Source organism: Aspergillus pseudotamarii (assembly GCF_009193445.1).
Source record: "Aspergillus pseudotamarii strain CBS 117625 unplaced genomic scaffold BDV38scaffold_61, whole genome shotgun sequence".
In the NCBI taxonomy this organism is placed as follows: domain Eukaryota; kingdom Fungi; phylum Ascomycota; class Eurotiomycetes; order Eurotiales; family Aspergillaceae; genus Aspergillus; species Aspergillus pseudotamarii.
In genome coordinates this window covers 80,457-91,565 of record NW_022475075.1, presented here as the reverse complement: position 1 = coordinate 91,565, position 11,109 = coordinate 80,457, and the positions used below count along the sequence as shown (strand labels likewise).

The 11,109-nt window shown below is 50.4% G+C and overlaps 5 protein-coding genes across 5 annotated transcripts; 3 read left to right on the top strand and 2 right to left on the bottom strand.

Moving 5' to 3' along the window:
• The first annotated feature begins 826 nt into the window (after positions 1–826).
• On the top strand, positions 827–3,735 carry BDV38DRAFT_179595 (uncharacterized protein). Its single transcript, XM_032052055.1, has 10 exons — positions 827–1,071; positions 1,137–1,513; positions 1,575–1,831; positions 1,883–2,263; positions 2,313–2,470; positions 2,525–2,619; positions 2,677–2,810; positions 2,866–2,925; positions 2,982–3,074; positions 3,127–3,735. Exons 1-10 carry the CDS (start codon positions 940–942, stop codon positions 3,279–3,281), a joined length of 1,842 nt encoding a protein of 613 aa, XP_031909881.1. The 5' UTR covers positions 827–939; the 3' UTR covers positions 3,282–3,735.
• A 713-nt stretch (positions 3,736–4,448) lies between these two features.
• On the top strand, positions 4,449–6,103 carry BDV38DRAFT_257169 (glycoside hydrolase family 16 protein). The gene has a single exon (XM_032055591.1). It carries the CDS (start codon positions 4,953–4,955, stop codon positions 5,805–5,807), a length of 855 nt encoding a protein of 284 aa, XP_031909880.1. The 5' UTR covers positions 4,449–4,952; the 3' UTR covers positions 5,808–6,103.
• Positions 6,104–6,191: 88 nt separating this feature from the next.
• BDV38DRAFT_257167 (uncharacterized protein) lies at positions 6,192–6,488 on the top strand. The gene has a single exon (XM_032055590.1). It carries the CDS (start codon positions 6,226–6,228, stop codon positions 6,409–6,411), a length of 186 nt encoding a protein of 61 aa, XP_031909879.1. The 5' UTR covers positions 6,192–6,225; the 3' UTR covers positions 6,412–6,488.
• A 572-nt stretch (positions 6,489–7,060) lies between these two features.
• On the bottom strand, positions 7,061–7,492 carry BDV38DRAFT_286437 (CVNH domain-containing protein; the record flags this gene model as incomplete). The annotated part of the gene is made up of 2 exons (XM_032060669.1): positions 7,061–7,290; positions 7,357–7,492. The coding sequence occupies 2 exons, from the start codon at positions 7,490–7,492 to the stop codon at positions 7,061–7,063; spliced, it is 366 nt and encodes a 121-aa protein (XP_031909878.1).
• A 1,094-nt stretch (positions 7,493–8,586) lies between these two features.
• Positions 8,587–9,181, bottom strand: BDV38DRAFT_286436 (uncharacterized protein; the record flags this gene model as incomplete). The annotated part of the gene is made up of 2 exons (XM_032060668.1): positions 8,587–8,727; positions 8,933–9,181. 2 exons carry the CDS (start codon positions 9,179–9,181, stop codon positions 8,587–8,589), a joined length of 390 nt encoding a protein of 129 aa, XP_031909877.1.
• Positions 9,182–11,109: the final 1,928 nt, after the last annotated feature.

The window sequence follows — 11,109 nt, the reverse complement described above, 5'->3', positions numbered from 1 at the left end:
GCCCCGTTAGTCACAAAAGAACGTGGACAGAAACGCACCGGGATTCTTACTGCAAGTGAGATTATTCTGGGAGGTTCGAAGACTCTCTGGCACTAGCGAGTTCGCGTGGCATTTGAGTTGGCGAATCCCAGTGCAGAAAGGTTGCCAAGCAGCTAATCAAAGGTGCTGAGGCCATCCCGAAAGACACCAGTAGAAAACAAAGCCGCGTTGGTGGCTGCGCTAGTCTCCCGCATCTGGGAAATGCCCGGGGTATCTCATTTCTGATTAGTGGAAGGATCGTCTCTCACCTAAGGTCAAGAGAGGCATGGTCTGACTCAGGATCTCACCTTTCATAGGTTCCCCCAGAAGCCACATTGACCACAAAGGTTGCATTCGGGACGGCTGGTGGCGGCATGGCTGTCGGATTCGGGGCTGCCGCTCGTATCACGATTGCTGTGAGAATGAGAAGGTATGTTTGGGGTGGTCCAACCATGTCATGACTACTAAGGGGCTCTTTGGTTCTCTGAGAGGGCGCTATTGACTACCAAGATTGTGACAAGGCGTTGCCAGGAAATCTTACCAGTCTTATGCGAGTCTTGATTCTAGGGCTGTGGAGTCGTGAGTCGTTCTTTTCTCTTTCAACCTCCCGCTTTGACCGCCTGCCCGGTGGGTCAATTTTGCAACCACGCGACCAGTCACCAGCCGCGGCTTGCCCTAATTTGTTGTCGGCCTGACGTTGGATGACCCGCCGAGCCACTACGCTAGGATCTCTCTCCCCACGGGGCGTTGGAAGTATCGCGCCATGACCGGTTGCAGGATTTAAAGATTTAAGGTCATCTCCACGGGGTCCCCTCCGAGGGAGCTCGATGCCCGAGAGATAAAACCCCAGGAAGGAGTCCGGAGTGAAGACTCATTGCGTCCAATCTCTCTCAAGCTCTATCCTGCACCCTGTCAACCACCATGGAGGAAAAGACATCCGTGGGCGTGACCGCTCACAATGAGACCCTGACTCAGGTCGAGAAGCCAGGGCTGGCGGACCCGGCTGACCGCCGCCAGTCCTTTGCTGTCAATCTCGTTGAGAACCCGCTGATGGTGAGCCTCGCAATTTGATGATGGTCGGCTTCCACCTGTGATGCTGACTTGGTTTACCCTCACAGCGCAGTTCACCGGAACAGGCGGTTCTGGCTGCCCGAGCTTTCGCCGAGTCGCACCAGATGGCCGAGCATGCAGATCTGTTTGGTCGCGCCGCCCTGGTCGCGCGGGACCCCCAACGCTTCGAGATGATTACCGAGCTCAATGAGGAGGAGCGCGCCGCCCTCACATATGAGCGCGATCACAAATGGCACGGCCCCTTCATGCTCTGGTACTCGATCGCTTTGTGCGCCGTCGGCGCCGCCACCCAGGGATGGGATCAGACGGGATCGAACGGCGCCAACCTCTCGTTCCCGCAAGAATTTGGCCTGGTTGGAACGGCGAGAGCGGAATGGATCGTGGGTGTGATCAATGCGATCATTTTCTTGACTGCTGGTCTTATGTGCGTATGCTGGGAGTCTTGATATGTGGCTTTCCATATTGACGGTTGACCTGGGACACAGTGGCGCCTTTATCGTCGATCCACTGAACCACTACTTAGGCCGACGAGGCGAGATTTTTGTTACAGCTTGCTGTCTCACGGCCACCCCAATAGGCTCGGCCTTTGCCAAATCCTGGCAAGGGCTTTTCGCCGCGCGATTCGTCATGGGTATTGGCATCGGCGCAAAGAACGCTACGGTACCCATCTACTCCGCTGAGATGGCCCCGGCTCGTATTCGAGGTGCTCTGGTCATGTTCTGGCAACTGTGGGTGGTAGCCGGTGAGTGGTCTTCGGTCGGCTGTCTCGTGGCATGGCTAATGGCGACTGCAGGTATTTTCTTGGGCTTCTGCGCCAATGTGATTGTGAAAGACACCGGAGATATCTCTTGGCGTCTCCAACTCGGTTCGGCATTCATCCCGTCTTTCATCCTCGGCGCAGGCATCTATTTCTGTCCCGAATCGCCTCGTTGGCTCATGAAGCACGGGAAGCATGCGTCTGGATTCCAATCCATGATGCGCTTGCGAGCTCATCCCATCATCGCCGCCAGAGACTTCTATTATTCGTGGATTATCTACGAAGAGGAGCTCAAAGAAGCCCGCGGCGCCGGCTACTTCGCCCGTATGTGGGACTGTTTCGCCGTGCCGAGGATTCGGCGCGCTAACTACGGCGCCTCGACCGTCATGCTTGCCCAGCAAATGTGCGGCATTAACAGTACGTCACCGTGTGTGGTCGGTCTCTGCTTCCCCCTAACTCTTTGCAGTCATCTCTTTCTACAGCTCAACGATTTTCGAAGATGTCGGCTACACCTCTGAGCAGGCCTTGTACGCGTCTCTTGGCTATGGCGCTATTCAGGTCGTGTCCACTATCCCTACTCTCTTCCTCATCGACACCAAAGGTCGACGCACCCTGACGTTGGCTGTGAGTAACCTTGGCCCGTGTCTAAGGAGATAGCTGACTGTTCCACCTATGCAGACCTTTCCCCTCATGTGTATCTTTTTATTAGCTGGTGGTCTGTCGCTTCTGAAAACTGAGGGTACTAAAGGCGAACGGATCGGACCAGTTGTCCTGTATGTTTTCCCTCTATGTTTGCAGCTCCGACGCTTGGCTAATGACTTCTCGACTAGGTTTGTCTACCTCTTCACGATCTGCTATTCGTTGGGTGAAGGACCCGTCGCTTTCCAGTACTCCGCCGAAGTGTTTCCCACCATTCAGCGAGAGCAAGGAATGGCATGGGCCGTTTGCATCAACAACACCTTTGGTGAGTGTTTCCGGTCGTCATTGTACAGGGAGTCTCCTAACAACGGCCTGTGTAGCGGGTGTGCTCAGTCTCACCTTCCCTCGAATGCGGACCGTCATGACTCCAACCGGCGCTTGTAAGTGAAGATTGCTGGACTCCCCGGCGGGACAATTTGCTGACTCTTCGCTCAAGTCGGGTTCTATGCCGGACTCAACCTTATCGCTTGGTTTATGATATTCTGCTTCGTCAGGGAGACGAAGCAGCTAACGCTGGAGGAGTTGGATCGTACGTTGACCCCCCACCCGACCCCTGTCACTTTCTCTCACATCTTCTGCAGAGGTCTTCTCGGTTCCAACCAAGGACTTCATCCGCCACGAGTTGACCGTGTGGCTTCCGTATTTCATCAAGCGGCACATCTTCCGTCGGAATATCGAGAAGCCACCGCCGATCATCGCGGCAGCCGACACCGCTGTGGGCATCCGTGCGGCATAATGTTTATCGATATTGGTTGAACGTACAGTCGTGATGAATCAAGTCGTGGAGACTGCCGGATAGGACCACAATAGTAAAGGATATTGAAACCTAATCGCTCCCCCAACGGAAGTGCAGGAACATGGTATATTAGAGATGCAGCTGTTGATGATCAAACCTTAGATAACCCGCTCTATTATTGTAACTACTGATCTATTCCTTTTTTGTTTCGCTATTCTATTCCTCCTTCATGCCAAGCTGTCTACCATGTACTCATCTACGAGAGCCATTAATTGGAGAGTGGTGGGAAGGCGCCCCATAGGACACCTCGCTATTGGACAATCCCCTTCCGCAGTTTATTGCCTCCGTACGATCTTCATTTAGTCTAATTATGAGGTATATTGCCTGAAATTTAAGTAGACATTTGGGAGTGTTTCGGGATTTCAGATGTTGAAAATCAAGCGTTTGCTTTTGAATTAAGAAAGAGAAAATCATCACAGCTTCAGCTAATGATCAGACCCAGTAATCATCAATGAGATGGAAAAGTCTACAATTCTAGGTTTGATGTATATGAAACTCACGTTCCAGGAACTGGCTGCACCACTGAAGTGAAGCAGGATGATGTATGGAGGCCAATGTACATCACGTTGTCGATACGCCCTCCAGATCATGCCGGACCCATGCCAAGACTCTCGACCCTGAGCGAATTCACGCCAATCTGGTCATCCTTATTCGAGAATAGATTCATGCCCCGACTTCTGATAAATGCTTTAGCATCTTGCATCTGCGTTGTCGTGGTTCGTGTGGACTTCTTTGGGAGATTAGCCTTGGATCGTGCGCGTCAGATACAGCGGGAAGAATTAGTTTGACCGACGGGACCCAATCTCACCAGTGATATATCCCAACTGGATGCTTCTTCTACCGGCAACCCATTTCAGGTCAGGGAGTATTTGAGGCCGAGAGGAACCCTTCACCCGGAAGATATCATACCAGGGTTTTAACTCCGAGCCTCCGGAATTACGAGTCGGTTCATTCCACACCATCCCTAAATGGGTTAGAGGGAATGTATCCGAAAGCCGACAAGCTTTTGGCACTAGGCCCAGATAGGGCTAGCGGAGTCGTACACCCGGATCCACATCTGGCAAGAATTTCGGTGGAAACGCAAACCAAAACCAGGCAACAGCCAGAGAGACAGAGGGCGAAGACTCTGTTCAGGTACGCTCACATCGACTGAGGATGAAAATGGTTGACCCTTGCATCATGGAGGTCGGGACTGTGCACGAGGGGCGGGCGGTGGGAAACCTCGACAACCGCCGCACGCCCTTTCGCGCGATTGGGAGCTCGACGAGTGCCATTCCCTTGATCCGTTATAAATAGCCTCGTTGGCTCCACGCAGGAAAAGCCGATAGTTCGGCTCCCACTAAAGAGACGGAGACACTGCACGTCGCCTGATTGGCGATGGGTATACTCTCCTCCCCCCCTTTTTTTTGGCGGTCCCCAAGGGAATAGCGTGCCGTTACCACCTTTTTTTTTTCTTCATCCGACGTATAACCCGAGCATGGTCGCCTGCTCGTCAGACGCCATGAACCATTCTACCCCCAATTCCTCCTCTGCGATCAGGACTTGTGCGTGACCACCGTATACGCCTGCCGAGGGGACACCCATCCGCACTACCACGACCGCAACGTTTTCATGCGCCCCTTTCGGTATGTCGGCATCCTGAGTGCCCTGGCCAGGATTGCCATTGCCGACGAGCAGACGGAATGCAATCCATTGAACACGACCTGTCCCGCAGATCCGGCATTGGGGACCGAGCATACCTGGTGGTTCAACTCCACGCTGGATGAGAAGTTGTGGAATCTGACCACCGGGGTTCCGACATATACGTCGGAAGGGGCGGAGTTTTCGATCAAGACGGAAAATGGATCGACGCTATTACAATCCAACTTCTACATCTTCTTCGGGGTCATGGAGGCACATGTCAAGATGGCCAAGGGCGCCGGCATCATCAGCAGTGTGATTCTCCAGTCGGACGACTTGGACGAGATCGACTGGGAATGGGTCGGATACAACACCAGTGAGGTACAATCCGACTTCTTTGGCAAGGGGAATACGACCACGAGTGACCGTGGTGGGTTCCATGCCGTCGCCAACGCCGACACCGAATTTCATAACTACACCTCGTACTGGGACCAGGACCGCCTGGAATGGTGGATTGACAACGAACTGGTGCGCACGGTCAACTACTCGGAACCGCTGACCGTCTATGGCAAAAACTACCCGCAAACCCCGTGCCGCGTCAAAGTGAGCAATTGGCCGGTGGGTATTGCGTCCCAGTCGATTGGCAACATCGAATGGGGCGGCGGTCTGGTGAATTGGACCAATCTCCCCTTCACCATGACGGTGCAGAGAATTCGCGTCCAGGACTTTCATTCCGGGAAAGAGTATACCTACTCAGGGAGCTCGGGCTCATACGACAGCATCAATGTCGTCAGGTATGATCTCGATCTTTCTGTCTCTTCTGGTAGCTGTAATGGGCGAAGATAACTAATCAGCCCGGCAGTGGCAACTCCACCGCCAAAACGGAGATCAACAAGAAGCCCGCCAAGACTCTCGCTCAGAAATGGAAGGACCTGGGCAAGGCAGCCCATATTGGTGTGTATTGCGGAGCCGCTGCTGCGGGGGTGCTCATCGTGGCCGGGTTCGCCATGTGGTGCGTCCGGCAACGCCGCAAAGGTCGTCTGGAGCGCGGGCTCGCTGAAGGTCCGCCGAGTACGGGCAAGCCGATCGAGATGGAAGACTATAAGAAACGATGGAGGCAAAGCGACTGGGCGCATCGTGGATATCACGCCGTGGACCAATAGATTTGTATAATCTTGCAATGTATCGTATCTGATGTATGGTATCCGGAGTTATCATGTTTGTTCGTATATTTTCATGGGCATGCCAAGCTGATGGTTAACGCATGCCCTCTTTGATTCTACATAACACTGTAGATTGCGATACGAGATCAGTCACTCTACTTGGTGTGCGGGTGATGGTGAGGTCTACTGACAATACCGGCATCACTTCTCTTCTTATGGCCCACAGGCCATCCGCGCTGCAAGCAATTGAGTTAGTACAGCCTCGCAAGTGGGATGACACGGCATAACCCCAGAAGCAGAAGATGGTTCTGATGTGAGCGTATCTCGAAGTCCGATGTCCAATAGAAGCATCCAAGGAATGTGCGACGTGGTCATGACCCGAATAGACAGTCAAATGTTAGATTGTAACTCAATTCAATGAGCAAGAGTTGATGACGAAGATAAAGATTGGAAAGGGAATCCCTGAGATGTGGCTGAATGAAGGCTATGCCTGGTAGAAAGCATCGGGGCCATTCCCCCTTTCCTCCTTCGACTTCTATGTTCTCTGTTCGAACTCGATGACTTTAATTCCAGAGACAACCAACGGCAAAGGTGTGGAGGTTCAACTTCAGCTTTGGTATTTCTACCCCACCGGTATTTACCCTGCAAGACTTTCTGTGGCATGATAGTAACCACTATTTCAGATCTTGTCACATTCATTGAGTCCTTCAAAACTCCCAACTACAAGTATTACTCTCTGGCTTCTGCTCCGTCGTCCTATACACGCCGCAATTTAGTATTGCGCCTACGCTAACCATTTATAAAGAAGGATCGAGGCTGTATATGGACATTGGCAGGCATTTATTTCGATAACTTCAAGGAATCTTTGGACTATTTTCCCATGCTGCGTTCCGTCGTGGGGAATATATGGACATCAGGACAGTTACTACGTCACCATTAGCAACTAGGACACAAAACCCACCGGTAGGTGTAACTCACTTCTTGGAACCTGAACTCGCCATTATCATTGATGATTCTTTCACCCAAGTTGACATCAGCTAACACAAAGTCTCCCTCCTCGTTCTGAAGATCAGCACGGAGGATGGGCACATTGTCGCCTCCTTCGAAGCTGAACTCCACGTTCTGGGCAGTCTGAAAGAAGTCGACCCCCCCCCACTCAAAAGCGCCTAAGTCACAGGGACATAATTAGAGGCTGCGTCGGCTTAAGACAACAGAGAGACATGGGGAAATACCATTGTTGTTACCAAGGTATTCGTTTAAATCGATGAAGGCATCCACCACTTCGCCGTTAATATTGCGAAGGCCAGCATGGAGGACGGGTCCCTCAACATGCACATCGATAGCAGACTCGTAGAAGTTTCCGGCCATGGTTTATGATTTGGAATAATGATCTGGGCGGTGCGAGTGATTTGAAGATTGGGAAGTGAAGATGATGAGAAGAGTAAACGGAGGTGACAGAAGCACTCCCTATATACCCTAAAGCCTCCACCGTCAGGTGGGGTTCTTAATCTCTCATAGTATGTACATTGTATAGTACTTTCCGTCTCAGCCACATGGCCGGTATTCATTTGCTCATTGCTGTCTATCCTGGCATGGTGGGGATGCTGTTAGAGCTTGGTGGGACAGCTACCGATAGGAGGAGAATGGATCATTTGACGAGGCAGCCACAAGTGAGATCTCAGTTGGAGGGGCAATTGGATTGATGGAGGGGTAATCGGGGCCAAGGGTATTTAGCGAGCTGAGATAATTCTTGGCTATTATCAGTATCTTGCTCACCGCCACAAGTGGTACTTTTATACCAACCGCTATCCAATACATAAAGCCACACACTTCGTCGTATATCATGTAGTTCCCACATTGTTGACCACGGTCGATATCCTTATTTAATTCCATCCCCTACTATACCGCCGAAAACACCTATGAATTTGAATAGTTTACTGCAAGAAAGAGGGAACACTCTTCCTGACAGACTAACTATTTAGCGCATCCTTTTTGTGGACCGACCCGCTGATGTGGAGAATCCAGAATATACGTGGCCACAGAGAGAGAAAGAGAGAGTAGGACCCTGGAGCCCTGACTACGTCGATCAAGCACGTCACATCCGATGACACTCGCTCATACACTCCAGATATGAGGGATGAGGTAATCATATTATTTAAGAGACACATCCGCCTTCACAATATTCCAAGTAGACACTTGCTCGGGGAGCAGCAGTTGGGCGTCGGCGGCCAACTTTCTCTAGATCTTCCGGTTCGACTTATCTGATCGCCTACTCGTGGTGCTGATGGGGAGATATCCCAGCTACTCATGGAGGGAACATTCAATCTAAGGGTACATATGTGCAGATGGATCAGCGATAAGCAAACAGAACATCCTCCAAGGCCCTACGTTGGGGATCCGGAAATAGAATGTATACTAAACCAACGAGTGCCGAACATTCCAAACAGTACATACATCCCCCACTACAAATTCTCGAATCCCACATCCATGGTGTACCCTAATATGATCTTGACAATCTCATTTATGGCTGTCGACAAAGCCACGCCCTTGGTCCGCTGGCGGAAGGGGAAGATCTCGGCGCAGTAGATCCACGATAACGGCGCCTATGTGAGTTTCAGTTAGCTAGCCTGGTGGTGACAGCGTTGGGGTGGGGGGACTGTCCAAGAAATGTGTTTGTTTGGCGTCGCGTATAATCTAAACCGTTTATTTGAGCCGGGAAATCTCCTCTGAGGCCGTCTGACTGCCATAACCTCTATGGCCGTAGAGCGCGGCTAGAGGTTCCTTGCACTCGGTCCAGCGGCCCTACACGGCAAGCCAGCGTGGAGACTCAGGGAAGAACAAAAGAGAGACCCGATGGATGATCCCGGGGATACCCTGCAGCCCCCAGCTGAGGCGGAAGCCCCATGTATGATATGTGCACGCATAGGCGATCAGGTATGTAGCGAAGATGCCAAGGCTAATAGTCCCTTGTTGGAAGCCCACAATGCGCCCGCGGATGTCTCTAGGCACGAGCTCAGCTAGGTAGACATTGCCTTGGGAGGTCATTCCAGCTGCCATAATTATAAGCTAGCCATCCAGTACTTGAAAGCTTAGGGACAATACTTGCGAGTCCGCCGACTACTCGTCCAACAATCAAATGGACGATACTCTGCGCGCTGCATTACAAGGCGCTGCCAATGGTCCATACGACTGCGGTAATCATCAGCTGGGCTCGCCGGCCAAAATGGTCAAACAAATGACCGGTAATTATTGCGCCAACAAAAGAATGTGGCTATAGAAGGGGAGTAAGTAATCTGATGTTTTATCAGCGCAGGTCTTCCATGGGACTAGAGGTGTGTATCACAGTAGATTGTTGGATTTCAGTTTCTGGATGGAAAGACGACACGTAGCCGCTATGATTCGACCGCAAAATCATCGACCTAGATTTGTCAGTTGCAATATAGGTAATTACTGAGAAGGACAGAGATATATAGAGTTGCTTCCACTTATGGTCCGCTGTAGAGTATATAATACTGCCAGAACTATACTGAATTTGCTATAGGATCAATCCAATATGTTATATATACTGTATATATTGATTTGTATAGTGTTGTTTGAACTTCCTAATTTTTATAACAAGAGTGTTGAACTCGGAGGTATACTTCACAATACTTATATTAGGAATTATACCAACTATATACAATAACCGGTGGCGGGGGGCAGTGTAAGACTGGTAAACATGAGTATTTTAATGACTGTTGCTATTTTTATCTGTTCTTATATTATTAGGCTGTAAATTGTAGGTTGATCCTGGACTTCTTTATATATATTTGGCTCCTGTATATCTAGCGGGTGTACTGAACACCACTGTGACTAGAGCGATGCTTAAGTAAAAGCCTATAAAGATTGGGCGCCTGGAGATCAATGTCAGAGAAGGATTGATAGATCGGTTACAGCCCAATCCGAGACTATATTCGCGTCTGGAAAGTGCTGACCCAATAGTCAACAACCCGTGGCCGAACCAAATTCTATGCTTGGAAATTATGAATGGGTTTAGATGTGGTGTTCATCAGGGTTTCTGTTATTGGGCGATTGTGCATGATAGAATATACGGCTTTCAAATCCCTGGTAAAGGGAACTTGACTGGATTGCCAGCATCCTCTGAGGGGCTTACTGTTTGTCAATGAAGCATTTGAGAGATTATGTAGTTTTGTGACTACTTACCTCGTAGACCACACTAGGCTCGGTGTTCTCCTTGCATCCAAATATGTGTGGCTCTCGTAGTTGCAAAATAAATAAAGAACCAGGAGCCTGCTCAGGGCGCTCCAAACTTGGATATTTGAGACATACATATACATTTAGGACGTTCTATATCTACCCTGCTTGGCGGTTGGGTGCCAGTGGGCAGCTTTCTCTCTATCCCTGGGGTCCGGTATATCGGATTTGATCGCCTACTCGTGAGCTTACATTCCTTGAAGAACACATGGTGCTCAGGGAAGATATTCAAGTCATGCGGGGGGAACTTTCAATATCTTCGGAACATATGTCTCGTGGACCGGATAGATCACTAATCCTCGTATCCCAACGCGCATCGGAAAAACCCCTGACAATCCTATCCTTTGGTGTTTAGTACCTACGGAAATCCCCGTAGAGTGAACTCATTCCAAGGGTACACTTCTGCTTGGGGGCTGCACAAGGCATATATTCTTGGTTGTAGAACATATATCCCCATGGCTATCCATGGCGAGTGAGAAAGTAGAAGTACATAGCCGGACTTTTGTTGATTAGTCAAAGCGAACTACTAGTTAACTACTAACTACGCCCGTTCTTCAATTCCGGGAATTCCTGTGGATCACTAATCTTCGGTGAGGGCAAATAGTGATAATACTCCTTTCCTACCTCGGTGAATAGATAATCACGACAATTACAACTCATAACATAGATATCACAACCTCGGAGTCATCACCATAAATGGCCTCGAAGTGGCTATACGGCACGCCAAGGAT

Coding starts and splice junctions, on each gene's coding strand:
- BDV38DRAFT_179595 (XM_032052055.1), top strand. CDS start 940: ATGGAGGAAAAGACATCCGTGGGCGTGACCGCTCACAATGAGACCCTG. Junction 1,072..1,136: donor TCGTTGAGAACCCGCTGATG/GTGAGCCTCGCA, acceptor TTACCCTCACAG/CGCAGTTCACCGGAACAGGC. Junction 2,926..2,981: donor CATGACTCCAACCGGCGCTT/GTAAGTGAAGAT, acceptor TCTTCGCTCAAG/TCGGGTTCTATGCCGGACTC.
- BDV38DRAFT_257167 (XM_032055590.1), top strand. CDS start 6,226: ATGCCCTCTTTGATTCTACATAACACTGTAGATTGCGATACGAGATCA.
- BDV38DRAFT_257169 (XM_032055591.1), top strand. CDS start 4,953: ATGCGCCCCTTTCGGTATGTCGGCATCCTGAGTGCCCTGGCCAGGATT.